The sequence below is a fragment of the Archocentrus centrarchus genome, chromosome 21 (assembly GCF_007364275.1).
Source record: "Archocentrus centrarchus isolate MPI-CPG fArcCen1 chromosome 21, fArcCen1, whole genome shotgun sequence".
Classification (NCBI taxonomy): domain Eukaryota; kingdom Metazoa; phylum Chordata; class Actinopteri; order Cichliformes; family Cichlidae; genus Archocentrus; species Archocentrus centrarchus.
The window spans coordinates 4,777,898-4,798,829 of NC_044366.1; the positions used below are offsets into that span (position 1 = coordinate 4,777,898).

Here is a 20,932-nt window from a genome sequence, read left to right on the forward strand (position 1 = left end):
TTAGCCTCGCTTCATCGGCTCCCTGTAAAATCCACAATTTTATTTAAAATCCTTCTCCTTACAAAGTCCTCAAAAATCAGGCTCCTTCATGTTATAAAGACGTCATGGCTTCATATTATATTACCTGCAGGGTTGATTAGATAAGTTTTGTAAGCTCATTTTAAACCTATATGCAGTGTTTAGCTGAGTTTTGATCATAAATGTTAAGCCTAGATTTTTATGGTTGGTTCACATGGAAATATTTCACTATGTAACAATTTAAAAATATGTAATGAAGTATTATGTTATAAAGTATAGCTGGGTAATTCCAACTCAATACACACACACACACACACACACACACACACACACACACACACACACACACACACACACACACACACACACACACACACACACACACACACACACACGCATGATGGCTGACTCTCTCTGCAGCCCCTGCTGGCGTTGTGTCAGGCCAGGTCAAGAGCTTGTGACAGAACATTATGACTTATAGTTAAAATCAATAGGTACACCTGTTTACCTGTTCTTACAGCAAACATGTAATCAGCCAATCACATGGCAGCATCCCAGGTCCCAAAAATGACCTGCTAAAGTTCAAAGTGAGCATCAGAATGGGGAAGATTGGGAATGGGGTGATAACATTTTAAACCTATATGCAGTGTTTAGCTGAGTTTTAATCATCAATGTTTACCCTACATCTTTATGGTTGCTCCACATGTAAATATTTCCCCTTTCTTCATTATGTAACAATTTAAAAAGATGGCCTGATATGAAATGTTATGTTAGAAAGCATAAAAGCAAGAAAGGTGATTTAAGTGACTTTGACCCTGGCATGGTTGTTGGTGTCAGGCAGGCTGGTCTGAGTATTTAAGAATCTAATGATCTGCTGGGATTTTCCCTCAAACCATCTGTGGGGTTTACAGAGAATGGTCTGAAAAACAGAAAATAGCAGCAATTCTCTGTATATTAACAATTATGTACACACGCCCACCGATGTAGGTCATGAAGCAGAAAATAATCTGATAGGAGCTCAGACCCTGCCCCTGCTTCAGCTCAGCACATAAAAAGGAGCAGCGGGAGACCCCTGCATCTGTAGATCTGGTTTCATCGCTCAGTACGTTCACCTGTGATACTCTGCAAAAGGCTCGTCTTTGTGTTCAACAAAGGTTTTAATCTAAAGTCTGTTTTATGTTTCTTTTTCAGAATCTGCAGTTTCTTCTGGTAAAGTAGCAAAATGTACGGACACAATGAAGATAAACATGATGGACACGAGCACGGACACGGACACGGGCACGGACACGGGCATGGGCACGGACACGGACACGGGCACGGGCACGGCCACGGACACGCACATGGCCACGGACACGGACACGCACATGGACATGGACATGGCCACTAAAAGGAAAGGACAGCCATGGGGTAAGACTGAGTGCACCGCACTGCAAATTTAAAATGTAATGAGCAATTTGTACAACACAACCAAATGTGGACTTTTACAGTGAGTGACAGGAAATCACAGAGATGCATTTTTCATCATGTTTTGGCAAAAATGTTACTGAGGGCCTGTGTGACAGCCTTTATTTTTTTAGTCTCAGAGTTAATGCAGACAAACAGTCACACACTGAGCCTTGTGTGGGTTTTGCAGATTACTAACATGACTCATGTTGTCTGTTGTCCTCCAGCAGTTCCTGCAGCAGCAACTCTGACTAGATGAACAGTGTTCGACGTGAACCTGGAGACCTTCATGCTCCTGTCTTATCATTTGACTGCCTGCAGTTTCTTTACAAACGGATTTAATTAAGAATTAACAGAGCTGACAAAGTTATTTTAGACCATTGTGAACCTTTACAGGCATGATTTTATCCAGTGTTTGTCAGAAAATAAATAAAAGTGATGAAAGTATCATCTTTATGACATTTTATCCCATCTTCCTGTTTTTTATTAATTTGTTTGGTCATATATCCACACTAGGATCTTTATTTATCCAGGCAAAATTGACTGAACTCATCCAGTCAACTCCCAGCAGCACATCACACCCTGAAACTGCCTCTGCTGTGACCCTGATCCCATGATAGTGTGTGCATTTCAACTGTTTACATAGTTACACTGAGCCACCAACTCTGATTTTCACATTTATAAAATTAATAGAAACCTGTGCAGTCTGTGGTGAAGATTCATTCATTCCTTTTTGAAGCAGAAAATCGCTTAGTGCAAATATTCCTTGAAGTAATATTGAATATTACAAAGTATTAGCAGGAAAAACTAAATTGATTAAAAAAACAAGTCGGCTAACTCGTTCCACATCGTTAGTACTGATATTTTTGTGCTTATGCAGCATTTGATTTTGTTGCATCTGCAAAACTAACTGTGTTTATAGTATATCTGCAGTATATCAAACAGAGCTGTTTCAGTGTTGGTCTAGTATTGCTTCTCTAGTCCGTGCAGTACTGGGAAGTAGTGAACTACATATAATTAAACTAATAGTTTAATCACATTTTGCAGTACTTTGGTGATTAATATTTGCACACTGATTTAAGGACTTTAATTAATTAATTAATTAATTTGTTTTTTGCCCCATCATCGCTACTACTACTACACTACTACTACTACTACTACTACTACTACTGTTATTAACGCTCTTATTTGAAGGATACAGCATGAACCCAGATAATGCATTTTAAGGCAGGTGTTCCCACACACCTTACTGTAATACATGAAGTCTCTGGATGTGTTTCAAGGTCTTGAGACCACCATGACCTGGATGACTGAGAACCTAAGTAAAAGATTATGTATAAAGGACTGCTTTCCTTCGCTGCACAATATTGCTACTACTAAGAATATCAATTAATTTCAATTAAGTCATCCATCTTTATCCGCTTATCCAGTGAGGGTTCCAAGGGTGGCTGGAGCCTGTCCTGGGTCTGTTGCAGGGCTAACACAGGGACACAGACAACTATTGCAATTTAGAATCACTGATTAACCTAACCCCACGTCTTTAGACTGTGGGAGGAAGCCGAAGTACCCGGAGAGAACCCAAACAGACACGAGAATATGCAAGCTCCACACAGATTCAAACCCAGGACCTTCTCGCTGTGAGGCAACAGTGCTAACCACCGTGCTGCCCCAGTTCAATTCAATTCAATATTATTTATATATTTATATATATACAACAACAGTCACCTCAAGGTGATTTATATTGTAAAGTTAAAGACCCTACAACAATACAGAGAAAACACCAACAATCAAAATGACCCACTTGGCAACGGTGGGAAGGAAAAACTCCCTTTAACAGGAAGAAACCTCCAGCAGAACCAGGCTCAGGGAGGGGCAGCCATCTGCTGTGACCGTTTGGGGGAGAGAGCCAGAGATTAATAATAACTAACAATAACTAATGATTAAAGGCAGAGTGGTGTATGAACAGAGTGAAGAAAAAAACACTCAGTGCATTGTGGGAACTCCCCCCAGCAACCTAGGTCTATTACCTGAGCTTTAGTGTAAATTCACCACAGTACAGCAGTGAATATACATGACCTGTTTATCCTGCACTAAACTGCAGTATTTTTATGCAACCTGTAAATAACAGGTTTCACAATATAACAAAGCATAGCTTTACATCATATACAGATCTAATATCTGATTTTAAAATGAGGACGGATGGCCTGATATGAAATATGATGTTAGAAAGAAAAGCTGGGCAATTCCAACTCAATCACAACAAACAAACATTACTGAATTTATTTAGAACCCACGCTGTCAGGCCAGGTCAAGAGCTTGTAACAGAACATTATGACATGTAGTTAGAATCAATAGGTACACCTGTTTACCTGTTCCTTAAAGCAAATATATAATCAGCCACATGGCAGCGTCCCAGCGCATTTTGGCATGCTGACATGGTCAAAATGACCTGCTAAAGTTCTGCTTTAGCAGAACTAGACTTTCCATGCAACCTGACCACAGTGTGAAAATGGATGGATGGATGGATGGATGGATGGAGAACTGGTCCAGGCAGGTGAGGGGATACACCTCCAGCCCATCCCACAGACAAAGGGACCCTTCTACACACACTCACATCAAGAATATATAGAGAGTGAGAAGGGGACCTGTGGGACAGTGACAGATGAGTTAGTATTTTAAGTTTCAGTGAACAGCTGGAATCAACTCCACATCTTTTATCTGCTTCATTTATCATAGAATAATGAAGGAATAGGCCTCACCTGGACACAAACCTGCTTATCAGTTAGTTATCCAATTACTTTTGAGCCTCTGAAACTGGGAGACTGTGTATGAGAATGGCTGTAATTCCTGAACAGTTAATGCAACACTTTTGTTAAACCCCTTGAATCAGAGTTAAGAGTCTGCAAGTGACGAACCATAAGCTGAGTAATCACAGCTGTGCCCAGCTACAAGCCGCATTTTATTTTTACAAAGCTCCAATACGAGCTGCTAATGACAGCCAATGAACAAACAGCGTAATATGCCACCAGGTGGTACGTGCTGAGCATGCGAGAAAGCCTGATGGTTTGGAGGACATACCTACTGAAGTTAGAAAGCTCAATCAGAGAGAAACAGTTTAAATAAATATCAGCAGTATTAAAAGTATGTAATGATATGAGGATGAATACATCCTGTCTCAGAGTGAAAAACTAATTCTTGCATTTGTTACTGTGAGGCTGGAGTATTGTAATTTCTCATTATCAGGCTGTCCTAAAAGCGCCCTGAAAAGTGTTCCACAGTGGCACCAGCAGGGACCAGAAAGAGAGCTCATAGTTCTCCCATTTTAGCCTCGCTTCATCGGCTCCCTGTAAAATCCAGAATTGCATTTAAAATCCTTCTCCTTACAAAGTCCTCAAGAATCAGGCTCCTTCATGTTATAAAGACGTCATGGCTTCATATTATATTACCTGCAGGGTTGATTAGATAAGTTTTGTAAGCTCATTTTAAACCTATATGCAGTGTTTAGCTGAGTTTTGATCATAAATGTTAAGCCTAGATTTTTATGGTTGGTTCACATGGAAATATTTCACTATGTAACAATTTAAAAATATGTAATGAAGTATTATGTTATAAAGTATAGCTGGGTAATTCCAACTCAATACACACACACACACACACACACACACACACACACACACACACACACACACGCATGGTGGCTGACTCTCTCTGCAGCCCCTGCTGGCATTGTGTCAGGCCAGGTCAAGAGCTTGTGACAGAACATTATGACATATAGTTAAAATCAATAGGTACACCTGTTTACCTGTTCTTTACAGCAAACATGTAATCAGCCAATCACATGGCAGCGTCCCAGGTCCCAAAAATGACCTGCTAAATTTCAAAGTGAGCATCAGAATGGGGAAGATTGGGAATGGGGTGATAACATTTTAAACCTATATGCAGTGTTTAGCTGAGTTTTAATCATCAATGTTTACCCTACATCTTTATGGTTGCTCCACATGTAAATATTTCCCCTTTCTTCATTATGTAACAATTTAAAAAGATGGCCTGATATGAAATGTTATGTTAGAAAGCATAAAAGCAAGAAAGGTGATTTAAGTGACTTTGACCCTGGCATGGTTGTTGGTGTCAGGCAGGCTGGTCTGAGTATTTAAGAATCTGATGATCTGCTGGGATTTTCCCTCAAACCATCTGTGGGGTTTACAGAGAATGGTCTGAAAAACAGAAAATAGCAGCAATTCTCTGTATATTAACAATTATGTACACACGCCCACCGATGTAGGTCATGAAGCAGAAAATAATCTGATAGGAGCTCAGACCCTGCCCCTGCTTCAGCTCAGCACATAAAAAGGAGCAGCGGGAGACCCCTGCATCTGTAGATCTGGTTTCATCGCTCAGTACGTTCACCTGTGATACTCTGCAAAAGGCTCGTCTTTGTGTTCAGCAAAGGTTTTAATCTAAAGTCTGTTTTATGTTTCTTTTTCAGAATCTGCAGTTTCTTCTGGTAAAGTAGCAAAATGTACGGACACAATGAAGATAAACATGATGGACACGGGCACGGACACGGGCATGGGCACGGACACGGCCACGGGCACGGACACGGCCACGGACACGGGCACGGACACGGCCACGGGCACGGACACGGCCACGGACATGGGCACGGACACGCACATGGCCACGGACACGGACACGGGCACGGACATGGCCACTAAAAGGAAAGGACAGCCATGGGGTAAGACTGAGTGCACCGCACTGCAAATTTAAAATGTAATGAGCAATTTGTACAACACAACCAAATGTGGACTTTTACAGTGAGTGACAGGAAATCACAGAGATGCATTTTTCATCATGTTTTGGCAAAAATGTTACTGAGGGCCTGTGTGACAGCCTTTATTTTTTAGTCTCAGAGTTAATGCAGACAAACAGTCACACACTGAGCCTTGTGTGGGTTTTGCAGATTACTAACATGACTCATGTTGTCTGTTGTCCTCTAGCAGTTCCTGCAGCAGTGACTCTGACTAGATGAACAGTGTTCGACGTGAACCTGGAGACCTTCATGCTCCTGTCTTATCATTTGACTGCCTGCAGTTTCTTTACAAACAGATTTAATTAAGAATTAACAGAGCTGACAAAGTTATTTTAGACCATTGTGAACCTTTACAGGCATGATTTTATCCAGTGTTTTTCAGAAAATAAATAAAAGTGATGAAAGTGTCATCTTTATGACATTTTATCCCATCTTCCTGTTTTTTATTAATTTGTTTGGTCATATATCCACACTAGGATCTTTATTTATCCAGGCAAAATTGACTGAACTCATCCAGTCAACTCCCAGCAGCACATCACACCCTGAAACTGCCTCTGCTGTGACCCTGATCCCATGATAGTGTGTGCATTTCAACTGTTTACATAGTTACACTGAGCCACCAACTCTGATTTTCACATTTATAAAATTAATAGAAACCTGTGCAGTCTGTGGTGAAGATTCATTCATTCCTTTTTGAAGCAGAAAATCGCTTAGTGCAAATATTCCTTGAAGTAATATTGAATATTACAAAGTATTAGCAGGAAAAACTAAATTGATTAAAAAAACAAGTCGGCTAACTCGTTCCACATCGTTAGTACTGATATTTTTGTGCTTATGCAGCATTTGATTTTGTTGCATCTGCAAAACTAACTGTGTTTATAGTATATCTGCAGTATATCAAACAGAGCTGTTTCAGTGTTGGTCTAGTATTGCTTCTCTAGTCCGTGCAGTACTGGGAAGTAGTGAACTACATATAATTAAACTAATAGTTTAATCACATTTTGCAGTACTTTGGTGATTAATATTTGCACACTGATTTAAGGACTTTAATTAATTAATTAATTAATTTGTTTTTTGCCCCATCATCGCTACTACTTCTACACTACTACTACTACTACTAATACTACTACTACTACTGTTATTAACGCTCTTATTTGAAGGATACAGCATGAACCCATATAATGCATTTTAAGGCAGGTGTTCCCACACACCTTACTGTAATACATGAAGTCTCTGAATGTGTTTCAAGGTCTTGAGACCACCATGACCTGGATGACTGAGAACCTAAGTAAAAGATTATGTATAAAGGACTGCTTTCCTTCGCTGCACAATATTGCTACTATTAAGAATATCAATTAATTTCAATTAAGTCATCCATCTTTATCCGCTTATCCAGTGAGGGTTCCAAGGGTGGCTGGAGCCTGTCCTGGGTCTGTTGCAGGGCTAACACAGGGACACAGACAACTATTGCAATTTAGAATCACTGATTAACCTAACCCCACGTCTTTAGACTGTGGGAGGAAGCCGAAGTACCCGGAGAGAACCCAAACAGACACGAGAATATGCAAGCTCCACACAGATTCAAACCCAGGACCTTCTCGCTGTGAGGCAACAGTGCTAACCACCGTGCTGCCCCAGTTCAATTCAATTCAATATTATTTATATATTTATGTATATCAGAATCAGAATCAGAATCAGAATCAGAAGGTTTTTATTGCCATATGGGTGAACAGGTTCACAGCATTAGGAAATTGCTGCGGTACTTCGTGCTTACAGAAAAAAACAAATAAGTATAAAAACTATAAGACAATATACAAGATTACAAATTGCAAATATACAGAGATATTAGAGCTATAACTATAGCACAATATTACAAAATTACAAAATATACAGTGCATACACAACAACAATATACAACAACAGTCACCTCAAGGTGCTTTATATTGTAAAGTTAAAGACCCTACAACAATACAGAGAAAACACCAACAATCAAAATGACCCACTTGGCAACGGTGGGAAGGAAAAACTCCCTTTAACAGGAAGAAACCTCCAGCAGAACCAGGCTCAGGGAGGGGCAGCCATCTGCTGTGACCGGTTGGGGGAGAGAGCCAGAGATTAATAATAACTAACAATAACTAATGATTAAAGGCAGAGTGGTGTATGAACAGAGTGAAGAAAAAAACACTCAGTGCATTGTGGGAACTCCCCCCAGCAACCTAGGTCTATTACCTGAGCTTTAGTGTAAATTCACCACAGTACAGCAGTGAATATACATGACCTGTTTATCCTGCACTAAACTGCAGTATTTTTATGCAACCTGTAAATAACAGGTTTCACAATATAAAAAAGCATAGCTTTACATCATATACAGATCTAATATCTGATTTTAAAATGAGGACGGATGGCCTGATATGAAATATGATGTTAGAAAGAAAAGCTGGGCAATTCCAACTCAATCACAACAAACAAACATTACTGAATTTATTTAGAACCCACGCTGTCAGGCCAGGTCAAGAGCTTGTAACAGAACATTATGACATGTAGTTAGAATCAATAGGTACACCTGTTTACCTGTTCCTTAAAGCAAATATATAATCAGCCACATGGCAGCGTCCCAGCGCATTTTGTGATGCTGACATGGTCAAAATGACCTGCTAAAGTTCAAAATGAGCATCAGAATGGGGAAGAAAGTTGATTTAAGTGACTTTGACCCTGGCATGGTTGCTGGTGTCAGGCAGACTGGACTGAGTATTTCAGAATCTGCTGGGATTTTCCCTCAAACCATCTGTGAGGTTTACAGAGAATGGTCTGAAAAAGAGAAAATATCCAGTGAGCAGCAGTTCTGTGGGAGAAAATGCCTTCTTGGTGTCAGAGGAGAATGGCCAGGCTGCTGCTGTATTACAAAGCTCAGATCATCTCATTCATCTTGAACATGACAATGATTTTACTGCACTCAAATGGCCTGCACAGTCTCCAGATCTCAGTCCAGCAGAGCACCTTTGGGATGTGGTGGAATGAGAGATTCTCATCGTGGATGCAGCTGACAAATCTGCAGCAACTGTGTGATGCTGTCATGTCACCATGGACCAAAATCTGTGCGGAATGTTTCCAGCACCTTGTTGAATCTGTGCCATGATGAATTAATGCTGCTCTGAAGAAAAACGTGGTCCAACTTGGTAGTGGCTGGTGAGCGCATATTAGAATGCATAGCAGGGTTTCAGACTTAAAACATCTATTTACACCAGGGGTGTCAAACTAAATCAAAGGATGGGCCAAAAAAAGTCGCCGGCCAAACAGGATTAGCAGTCTAAAACTGAAAATAATTTAAATCAGCAATAAGAATTTGAATGGCCTGAATACAGCAACTTTTTCCTCAACACATTAAATAAAATATAAAATTATATTTTTCTTCAGAAATAACATAATGGAAAATGAAAATATTTTAAGGTGATGATGCATACACAGGCTGGGACTTATTCGAACACGAGGACCTAGAAACATTCACAGGGACGGTACTGGACTACATTAAGTTCTGTATCGGAAATGTGACTGTTAGCAAAAACATCCGGGTTTTCCCTAACCAGAAACCCTGGATGAACAGCCAGGTCCGTTCACTCTTCAAAACCCATGATGCTGCCTTCAGGTCAGGCGACAGAGCTCTGTACAGGGCTGCTCGAGCTGACCTGAAAAGAGGAATTAAAAAAGCCAAAACGGACTACAGGAGGAAAATAGAGTCCCATCTGTCCAGCAATAACACACGGGAGGTGTGGCAGGGCATTCAGAACATCACAAACTTCAGAGGCTGTGATGTGACTGCAGGAGACCTGAGTGTGTCACTAGCAGAGGAACTTAACTGTTTCTTTGCTCGCTTTGAGATGCCTCAGGACCACCCATCTGCTCCAGTCCTGCCCCCCCCACCAGGCCGCACCCCACTCACTGTCCAGGAGCATGAGGTACGGCGCGTGCTCCTGGCAGTGAACCCCAGGAAGGCTGCCGGACCAGACGGAGTACCTGGCAAGGTGATCAGAGCGTGTGCCCACCAGCTCACCCTGATTCTCACCAGGATTTTCAACCTCTCCCTGGCCCAAGCAGTCATCCCCCCCTGCCTAAAAACAGCCACAATCATCCCTGTGCCCAAAAGGTCATCTGTCACCAGCCTAAATGATTACCGCCCTGTGGCCCTCACACCGGTAATCATGAAGTGCTTTGAGAGGCTGGTTCTCCAGCACATCAAAGACCATCTGCCCCCCACTTTCGACACCCATCAGTTTGCATATCGTGCAAACAGATCCACAGAGGACACCATCGCTGTAGCCCTCCACTCTGTGTTGAGCCACTTGGAGCAGCAGCAGAGCTACGCTCGCATGCTCTTTGTGGATTACAGCTCAGCGTTCAACACAATCATCCCGGACATTCTCACCACCAAACTGCACACCCTGGGCCTCCCCCCTCTCACATGTTCCTGGATCAAGGACTTCTAAACCAACCGGCCCCAGACTGTGAGACTTGGCCCCCATCTCTCCTCCACCCGCACACTGAGCACTGGCTCCCCACAAGGCTGTGTGCTGAGCCCCCTCCTGTACTGCCTCTACACCCATGACTGCAGTCCGGCCCACAATAACAACCTCATCGTCAAATTTGCTGATGACACCACAGTGGTCGGACTCATCTCAAAGGGAGATGAGGCAGCTTACAGAGAAGAGGTCTTGAAGTTGACAGCCTGGTGTTCAGAGAACAACCTGGTACTGAACACCATGAAAACCAAAGAGATCATCATCGACTTCAGGAAGCACAGGACTGACCCAGCTCCCCTCTACATCAACGGCGAGCGTGTGGAGAGGGTCCACACCTTCAGGTTTCTCGGTGTCCTCATCTCTGCTGATCTCTCTTGGTCAGATAACATCACAGCTGTTATCAAGAAGGCTCAGCAGCAACTTCACTTCCTGAGGGTCCTCAGGAAGAACAACTTGAACTCAAACCTGCTGCTGACCTTCTACCGCTCATCCATTGAGAGCCTGCTGACGTACTGTATCACAGTATGGTACGGCAGCTGCACTGAGGCAGACAGGGTCAGGCTTCAGAGGGTAGTCAAGACAGCACAAAGAATCGTTGGCTGCCCTCTAGCCTCCCTGATGGACATCTACACCTCCCGCTGCATCAGCAGAGCCAGGAACATCATCAAGGACAGCTCACACCCTGGCTTTGACCTGTTTAACCTGCTGCCCTCTGGCAGGCGCTACAGGTGCATCGAAGCCAGAACAAACAGACTCAGGAACAGTTTCTTCGCCAGAGCAATCACCACCCTGAACTCACACACTCACCCACCGTAACTGTGCAACACCCACATCTCTGTGCAATATTATATCATTCATACTGAACAATATCTAACATTCCTATATTGTGTAATATCCAGTATTCATTCACTAGTGCAATATTCATTCACCAAGTGCAATATTCATCATCTTCATTATTATATGTATACACGCATTTACTTTCTTACAATGTACAGATGCACCAATGTAGGTATGTATGTATATATTTTTATACATTCTATTTTTTGTATATTTTACACATTGTTTATTTTCTGTATATCTCTTGATCATATTGATTATACTAGATTATAATATTTTTGTAATATTTTTATTTTCATTTAGAGAGTTTGATTTTCTGTTACATGGCACTGAACAGGAGTGGCCCTCCAATCTCATTGTACATCCTGTATAATGACAATAAAGGCATTCTATTCTATTCTATTCTATTCTAAAATCTGCAATTTTTTCAGATAAAAGCTGAATTTCTGCGCTTCACAGTCGGAAAAATGCTGCGGAAACTGTGCAGTGTGTCCAGTTTCTCAGCAAAAAGTGCAGCTGTAAACACAGCGGTGGAGACCTAGTCTGATTTTTATTTATTTATTGGCAACGCTGGAAAACGGGTTAGTGCGCAGGGCTTGACCTGAGTTGCAGTGCATCATGGGATTTGTAGTATAAGTGGTGGGAGCGCTATACCGGCGGGCCATTAATAACAGGCACATGAAATTATCTCGCGGGCCGAACATAATTATATCACGGGCCAGGTGTGGCCCGCGGGCCTTAATTTTGACACGTGTGACTGATACCTTCTCAAAAAAACAAAAAGACAACACCAACAAAAAAAAAAAAACTGTACAGAATTGATTTAGAGCTCGACCTGCAGGGCCAGATGTTGTCCAGGTGGTTTGTTGTGACATGGAGAAACATCACGTTCATCTGATACCCAGAATATCCTGACATGACCTCCTGGCTTCATCTCCAAAGTTACTAACCCATTATTTCTAATAATCTGCACCGGATGCACCGAAAGGGACAGGAGCAGGATCGACAAACTGGTGCGGAGGTCTAGCTCTGTGTTGGGATGTCCTCTGGAGTCTGTGATGGTGGTGGGTGAGAGGAGGATGTTAGCAAAGCTGACATCCATCATGAACAACCCCCATCACCCTCTTCATGAGACCGTGGGTGAGCTGAGCAGCTCCTTCAGTCAGAGACTGAAACATCCTCGCTGCAGGAAGGAGCGCTTTCACAGGTCATTCATCCCAACAGTAGTTAGACTGTATAACACATCATAATGTCTTGAGTCACTTGGACACTTTACCTACACTGCCATCACTTTATCCATACAGTCAGATACATTTTATTTATTACACTCACCCATATAATGCATACCGTGTATGCTGTGTACCTTACCGGCTACAAATGTATATAATATTTTGATATCTTTATATAGTGTTTGACGTGTGTGTATATGTGTGTATATGTAAATATATATATATATATATATATATATATATATATATATATATATATATATATATATATATATATATATATATATATATATATATATATATATATATATATATATATATATATATATATATATTTATGTATATAGTGCTTATGTATATGTGTATAGTTTTTTGCTATTTTATTTTATTCTATTGAATTTTAGTTTTAGTTTTTAGTTTAGTTATTTGTTCTTACTCATCCTTTTCATTTTTTCTCTGTATTGAGCTGCTGTAATGCACAAATTTCCCCGTCGTGGGATCATTAAAGTTTTATCTTATCTTATCTTATCTTAATCTAATGAACATAAAGGTGTCTTCTCTTCTTTCACCAGTAGGTGGCGGTGCGGCACAAACACACCGCGCAGGGACGCGCTGGCGTCATAGACCCCCACCAATCAGCGGCAGCTCCTCACCGCTTCCAGGAAGTAAACGTAGAAAGTTCATAGCAGAGAGCAAGAAGAGCATCAGGCTGGAGAGGTACAGCTGCTGACCTCGCGGCACGAGTCAAAAATCATCATGTCCCTGACGGTTCTGACGTCTGCGTACAGGTACGGAGCCGCACCTATCAGGTGCAGCCGGCCTGTTCTCTGGCACGTTTGTTTGACCGGGAAGCTCGTTTGATGATGTCACACAGGCTGCTTTCTCTACGTGTTTTTACTTTGCATCGCAGAAACAACACAAATAGATGCATGTACAGCTGAAATGTATGCAGGTGATCAGCATGATAAGGTGATTTATTGCAGTCACCTGCTGGGACAGGAGGCGTGTTTGTAGCCAGGTCCCCTGCTTGATATCATCATCATCATCATGTAATTTGAATCAGTTAATTCTTCTTTTAAGAGCTCCTTATTAACCCCCATCATCCTCTCTCCCTGTTGCTTCCTACAGACTGAGGTCCCTCTGCAGACTGCGGCGAGTCCAGGCTCACATGGTGAGAAGCTGCTGCAGCTTTTCCACTTTCTCTGACCTCTTAAAATCCCCAAAGATCTGCTGCTGGCCTGCTTTCATGAGCACTGATGTCCCCCTGCTTAGTATAATGCAGTTTTTCTTCTGCTTTATGGTGGGGAAACATTGGGAGATGCGGTCCAAAGCATTGGTTCATGAAGAAAGATGAAAACAGTTCTAGCTGAAATGCCTGTAACATGATTATTTTAAGTGGGGTGGAAATAGCAGCTGCATGCTAAAACATCTGTCTATGCAACCCACGTATGTGACGCTCTATGTATGTGCACCACAACTGCTACAGTAGCGACTGAAGCAGATTCCTGATGAGTAACACGACAACACAATGCAGCACAAAACAAGGAGAACCAACTGCTGTATCTAGAGAGTAAAGGAGTACCAGGATATCAGAGCTTTCCCTGCATATCAAAACCATTTGTACCAACCTAACAGGTTTTGGCCTTCACCCGAAGAAAAATCACTCGCAGTAATTAGTTTTTCTTTTTCTTTTTTTAACATGTTATTTAATTTACTCAAGCTTGTTTATAAAATGCAAAGACTTCTGTCGAGCCAACGCAGACTCTTTGCCTTAACTACATGCCAACCAGTCGTGATTAGCTGCACTTTTAAGCTTTGGAAAACAAACCCTGAATTTACTGTCGAGCAAACAGAAAAATAAAATGTGCAGATGCAGTCGGCTCACTTCAAATCCCAGCCGTCCCCCAAATCACATCCGAGCCGTGTTTTAAATAAGATGACAGCAGCAAGTTTGCTGATTGGCTCACGGCTGGTCTGAGCTTCTCTAAAATCAGACGAGTACAGCCATGAGTCTGAGGTCCATTTACTGCAGGATCTGCAGGGTCAAACCATCTGTGCTGTCCAGATCTGTTGAGGAGGGGTGCAGAGTAGAGGCACTACTTCTTCACACTGAAAGGATTTGAAGCCTCTGGGACACTTCCTAGGTGAGGCGTTCTGGGCATGTACTACTTTGAGCAGACTCTGAACACACCGGAGACATTACATCTCTCAGCTGGCTTGGGAGCGTCTTGGTGTACCCTCGGAAAAGCTGGAGGAGATAGCCAGGGAGAGGGAGGTCTGGGCATCTTTGCTTACGTTGCTGCCCCCATGACCTGGATAAGCAGCAGAAAATGGATGGATCTGTTGAAATGTGACTGTTTCTTTTTTTGTTGTTGTTGTTTGTTTGTTTTTTGGAGATATTTTTACATAAATTTCCTGCTTCTCTTCTGTGTCAGATGTCGAGCCATGCAGAACCAGAGGTTCTCCTGGAGAAAGTGGGCAGAGCCGGTGTGATCACCATGAACAGACCCAAAGTCCTGAATGCCCTCAACCTAACCATGATCCGGCAAATCTACCCCCAGCTCAAGGTATGTAGTAGTTTCAAGCTCAGGTGTGTGACAGGTTAAAGGAAAAATGTTGACCCTTGGCTCTTTGCTGGCATGGTTCAAGTCCACTAATTTTTTCCTGATTGCTTTTCTGCTGATGGAAGTGGCTGCATCCGCAGAGCATGAGGGGTCACAGAGTGCTTTGATGAAGATTATATATATATAAAATACGTAGAAATAAATCACATGATAATTTGTTTTGTGAGCTTCAGTTGATTTTTTTTTTTCTTTCTGTACAAACTGATCAGCTGTTTGTGGGTTTAGCCAACTGAATTCAACAAAATGTAAGCAGATGTTTCATGAGCATTAGATTAGATAAAACTTTATTAACCCTTAGGAAGATTCTGTCAGGGAAATTAAAGATGACTGATTTATGACTGATTTCCAACCCTCAAACACCATAAAGCTGGTTTAAAAGGTAGAATTCACTGAGCAGATCCCATCAACATCATCTGCTCACTTTGATATAACCTAGTAACAGTACCCCAGATGTGACCAGTCCAGGTAGCACATCCCTGCAAACTAACCAGTGTGGCCTGCACTAAACTGCCTGGTATTTTCATGCAACCTTTGAATAGCACAAAGTTGGTGTACTTCAGTTTATTGTGCAAGATTTTTCACAAAAACATAATTTGACAAAACCTTTCTTCTTCCCTTCTTTACTCTCGTTCTGACATCATTCCCATCTCTCAGTGTTACATTGTTTTTTCTCTCCCTGTGAAATACAGCAGCTGTACGTGCAGCTCACAGACACATTTTGTGACAAACTGCACAGAAACAGTTTGTGTGTTTGCTGATGATTGCCATTTGAAATGACCTGCCAGCTAAAAAAACAAAAAAATTACTGCATTTATGCTTGCTCCTTTATCACAGAGCAAGTATCTCCATGCCATCAGTCAGCAGCAGACAAAAAAAAAATTAACTCATTCAATAATAATGAATTAACCTGCCTGTTAGATTTTATTGCTCGTTAACAGAAGGTTCTGGAATGCCATTCCGGATCATTCTGGCCCACTTTAACCCCTGCCTATGGAACATTTTGGACTGACGTGTTAGACAGTGGCACTGACAACATAACAGGAAGACGAGGAGCTGGAGGTGGTAGAGCTGAAGATGTTAAAATTTTCACTGGGAGTGACCAGAATGGACAGGATTAGAAATGAGTCCATCAGAGGGATCAGCTCAGGTTGAGCAGTTTGGAGACAAAATTTAGAGAGGCAAGAGGAGGGATAGTGGATGTATTGGACAAAGGATGGTGAAGATGGAGCTGTCAGAGGGGAGGAAAAGAGGAAGACCACAGAGAAGATTCATGGACGTAGTGAAGGAGGATATTAAGATGATTGGTGTGAGGATGCTGGGAGTGAGATGGAGGCAGATGAGTCGCTGTGGCGACCTCTAAAGGGAGCAGCCAGAAGAAGGCATTCGAGAAACTTATATCAGGAAGTATTGAAGCACACTGTACACAGGATTTTTTTTTCTCCTCTGTCAACTCTCTGCAGTTTGACGTCAATCTTACTCTAAAACTATCCTACAGAGTTCTTGTTGGCTATACTTTGTACAAAAAAATCCTTTTACACATTCTTAGAACCCGAAATGTAGCTGTTTATGCCGTAACTGTGACTTAATAAAATGTCTAAGGCAGGTGTTTGGATAAAAGCACATTTCCTGTAAACTTCATTCTATGTTTTTTCCTATTTGGGATTCTAGAAATGGGAAAGCGACAATGACACTGACATCGTGATCATCAGAGGAGCAGGTGACAAAGCTTTTTGTGCAGGTGGAGACATTAGAGGTAAGCAGCCGTCTTCAGGCTTCACTTCTCAGTTTTTGACCAGGTTTCGTGTTCACCTGCATGACTGATTACAGTTTCTGTTTGGTTTTTTTCCCTCTCAGCTGTCACAGAAGCCGGGAAGGTCGGCGACTCTCTTGCTCAGGACTTCTTTCGTGAGGAATATATTCTGAACAATGCTATCGGTATGCTTTATGGTCACACTGATGGTTTTAAAGGTTAACTTTTGGTATTCATTCACCTGGGCTTCTTCATGTCTAATGTCAGATTTCACTCTTGTTCTTACACATTTTATTTCATCTTTCAAGGATCGTGCCAGAAGCCGTATATTGCCCTCATTGACGGCATAACAATGGGAGGGGTGAGTTAGATTTTTCAGTTTGTATTATAAAGGTGGATAGGTGGATATTATTCCTCATTATTGGCATTTGCTGGGATGAAAAGCACTCCATGTATGATGTGTGATATTAAATTCTGCCAGTAGGTGTCAGTGGAGAATTAGCTGCTGCTGTTACCTGCTGCCAGTGGCAAGGTGGCCTCTGATTGGATGAAATGTAATGTGACAAAGCATCGCTGCTGCCACTGGTTTCTCCCTCCAGGTGTCAGATATGGGTGGAATATGAATTGGTACTTTTAACCCACTGGAAGCTCAGTGAAGTGGTGTACACACAGAGCTGCACACACACACACACACAGACACACGAGCACACACTTATCAGGACAGGCTTTGATGCCGTGTAATTGTTTAACTCACCTGGTTAGAGGAGATGTTTCACTCCTGCATGGATCTCTGTTGTGACCTTGATGGGGATTTTGCTCCTGAGGTGTCACCGAGGTTGCTCACAGCAGCCAGTATCCCGCTGGCTCATTAGTCATCATGACTGTGTCTGCGTGCATGTGTGTGGGTGTGTTTTGGTACCTTTGTAAGGACCAGTTTAGGTCTGAAACCACTGACATAAGGGCATCAAGGTTGTTCCTCACATCTTCAGAGGGAAATGGCTAAGTTGCAGTGTTAAAGGAGATTGATTATTAACTATTTGCTGCTCTATCTTTTTTTTCATTCTTTGACTTCTATGATACACAGTTCAAAATAAATGCCTTACACTGCAGTGTTTCTTACTGAACTGGATTATATTTGTGGAGGTACCCGTGCGGAGAGTTCATATTCATGCACCTGTCTGTGTTTTGTAAAAGAGTTAATAAAACACTGCAGTATATAAAAGCGTAGTGGTTAACACATTTGTCTTACATGCCGAAGATCCCTGTTGGAGGCTGGGAGGAGATTCAAACACAGCCAGTGTACTCCCAGTGCTGGTCCCAAGCCTTGAAAAGTGGGAGGGCTCCATCAGGAAGTGCATCCGGTGTAAAATCGGTGCCAAATCGAAGATGCAGATCTGTCCATTCTTGCAGCCCCTTGGGGAAAAATAAGGGAGCTGCTGAAAGCACCTATAGTTATTTCTCTGTAAACATAAGTAGGAACACTTTGAAGAAACATATAAAATGCAGCAGTGATCAGCTGCCTCTCCAGTGAGCCTCTTGTCACATGGTTGGATGCCAGAATCGTGGAGAGCAGTCAGTGATGGCAGTGCCTGTTGTGCTGAAGCCTGAGCTCAGAGATTACTCGTACACACACCGACTTCAGGCCATGTTTAATGTGAATATATTCCACCACTGGAACAGTATATGTACATCAGGAAAGTAAGAAAAAAACTTAACAGGCCCACTTTGAGGTTAGATTAGGGTGAGGGAATGCATTATGTCAGTGAGTCCTGCTTCACTGGGAGTGTAAACAGATGTCAGGTCTGGATAACAGGACAAATAACGAGCAGAGGAAACGTGCTGCTGTTCGTCTTGTCGGTCTTTGCAGAGTTTATTTAACAAATATTCTGCTTTCTCACCAAATAACATCTTACATAACACAATAAAAATAAGCTTAAAATTTAAAGGAAAATACATTTTCTGTTGACAAAAAAATATAGATTATCCATCTTGATGATAATATAGCATGAAATGAAGGAAGAAACCTGCACCCATAAAGTAACCTCCTCCAGACTGATGGATGTTGGTGACTTTGTTTCTTTAGGCATGATGTGCTGCTTTTTGAGATCTTTCAGCCTGCTTCACTTTGTCAGACAGGCTCTATTTAAGTGATTTCTTGATTCAGCAGGTCTGCCAGTGATCAGGTGTGACTGGTAATATTTAACGGGGGGGATTTCTATTTACTCTGGTTTCTCTCAGGATATCTTTGTCTAAAAATTACAATTTGTTTGTTCTGAAACATTTAAGTGTGACAAATATGCAAAGAAAACTAATAAATCAGGAAGGAGACAAATTATCACAGCTCCGTATATATTCTCTGTATGTCAGTGGGCTAATAGTGTAGCACGTTTTACGAATGTAATACACATAAGACATTTTAAATGTAGGAAAAAAATGAACATAACTGAACTAATCAGGGGGCTGGAGCCTCAGCTTAGGGACTGAAGAGTCTGGCATTACCCACACTTGTAATGGGACTTACAAGATCCTAAAATAAAAAAGGGAGAATGCTAATCAGTGCTCATTTGTTAACTGCAATTTCCCCATTTGTGGGACTAATAAAGGCATTCTTGATACATTTTTGTGATTACTGACATGTAAAATTTGAGAAACGATGAGTAGAGTAAACTTGCTGGTGTTCGACTCATCACTCTTGCCTGAGTGGTGCGTTTGTCAGCTACATCATCATGACACAGAGCTCCTGTCTGCTGCACACAGTGGTATACACGTGCTCTCAATGCTAGGACTTGAAGCACAACAGTACCTCTCACTCAGTACTGGCCTGTAAGAAGCCGTGGGCCCTGTGGTGCCCCATGTATGTTAAAGATATTGTCGTAGTCACGGGACGTCACCTCTTGGTTTGTGATATCCCGTTCTGAAGTTTCCAGTTTTTAATTCTCCTTTATCAAAATTTTTGAAGCAGTAAGGACAATGATTTAAAAAATGAACATCATGTTTTATGAGACCCTAAACTCCTCAGGAAAGTGTTTACTGAGGTCGCAGAGCGAGGGGGAAGTAGGGCGGTTCTCTCAGACATTTATACAGCCCACGTTCTTTTTGTAACGAGTCACCCCCTGCTGGCTGTTGGAAAGAATGCAGGTTTAACTCTTTCCCCCCTGGACGCCTGCTAGGGGTAACCCTTGTGTCTCTTTTCTGAACTGAATGGTTTCTGTCATATTTCAGGCCTGGTTCCAGAACAAAATGACTGGGTGTGCATCAGAAGTTAGTGACGCTGATCTCTGTCTGTACAACTTATTAGGGCTACCCTTGGAAAACCCAGAAACCTGTTTTAATGGTCATCAAATCCCATCTTCATTGATGTGTACTGAGGTGTCAAAACTAGGCATTAAGGGTACGAGTGCATTTTGATTGCATGCTGTCTGTTCCGAATTTTAGATCTGTTGTGATGGGATTGAAAGAGGATATAAGTCTTTCAATACATGATGTTCTTCCACCTCGGCTTGGCAGTTATCTCAGGTGGGCAGAGTCAGGAATAACAAGCTGTGAGGTGGGCTGTAGAGCTGGATAGACAGCAACTGGTTGTGTCTTGTGTTGACACGGGGAACAAAGGAAAACAAAACGGAGAGAAGGATGAGGTCTTAGTGGATCAAACTGGGATGCGTTGGGAGACGACGGCATGAATAAATCAGTTTCATCTCGAGTTTTTGTCC

General features: G+C 42.0%; 2 protein-coding genes and 1 long non-coding RNA gene across 4 annotated transcripts in view; all 3 read left to right on the forward strand.

Moving 5' to 3' along the window:
• Positions 1–915: 915 nt before the first annotated feature.
• LOC115800484 (uncharacterized) lies at positions 916–1,927 on the forward strand. Its single transcript, XR_004021677.1, has 3 exons — positions 916–1,120; positions 1,210–1,425; positions 1,689–1,927. It is a non-coding gene; the product is annotated as an uncharacterized LOC115800484 (long non-coding RNA).
• A 3,726-nt stretch (positions 1,928–5,653) lies between these two features.
• Positions 5,654–6,928, forward strand: LOC115800482 (period circadian protein-like). 2 transcript variants are annotated; one of them, XM_030757869.1, is made up of 3 exons: positions 5,654–5,858; positions 5,948–6,193; positions 6,456–6,928. In XM_030757869.1, the coding sequence occupies exons 2-3, from the start codon at positions 5,992–5,994 to the stop codon at positions 6,485–6,487; spliced, it is 234 nt and encodes a 77-aa protein (XP_030613729.1). In that variant the 5' UTR covers positions 5,654–5,858; positions 5,948–5,991; the 3' UTR covers positions 6,488–6,928. The 2 variants fall into 2 exon arrangements, with proteins under 2 accessions (XP_030613729.1, XP_030613730.1); XM_030757870.1 differs by having other exon boundaries at positions 6,459–6,928.
• Positions 6,929–13,457: 6,529 nt separating this feature from the next.
• Positions 13,458–20,932, forward strand: part of hibch (3-hydroxyisobutyryl-CoA hydrolase) — a 35,461-nt gene continuing 27,986 nt past the window's right edge. The window contains exons 1-6 of the mRNA XM_030758779.1: positions 13,458–13,636; positions 13,977–14,019; positions 15,284–15,415; positions 17,141–17,225; positions 17,327–17,407; positions 17,531–17,583. Of these exons, the coding sequence (XP_030614639.1) occupies positions 13,605–13,636; positions 13,977–14,019; positions 15,284–15,415; positions 17,141–17,225; positions 17,327–17,407; positions 17,531–17,583 (426 nt within the window). The 5' untranslated portion in view covers positions 13,458–13,604. The remainder of the gene's footprint in view (positions 13,637–13,976; positions 14,020–15,283; positions 15,416–17,140; positions 17,226–17,326; positions 17,408–17,530; positions 17,584–20,932) is intronic.

Excerpts from the sequence above, each read along its gene's own strand:
- LOC115800482 (XM_030757869.1), top strand. The coding sequence starts at position 5,992 with ATGAAGATAAACATGATGGACACGGGCACGGACACGGGCATGGGCACG. Across the intron at positions 6,194-6,455 it reads AAGGAAAGGACAGCCATGGG|CAGTTCCTGCAGCAGTGACT; the intron begins GTAAGACTGAGT and ends GTTGTCCTCTAG.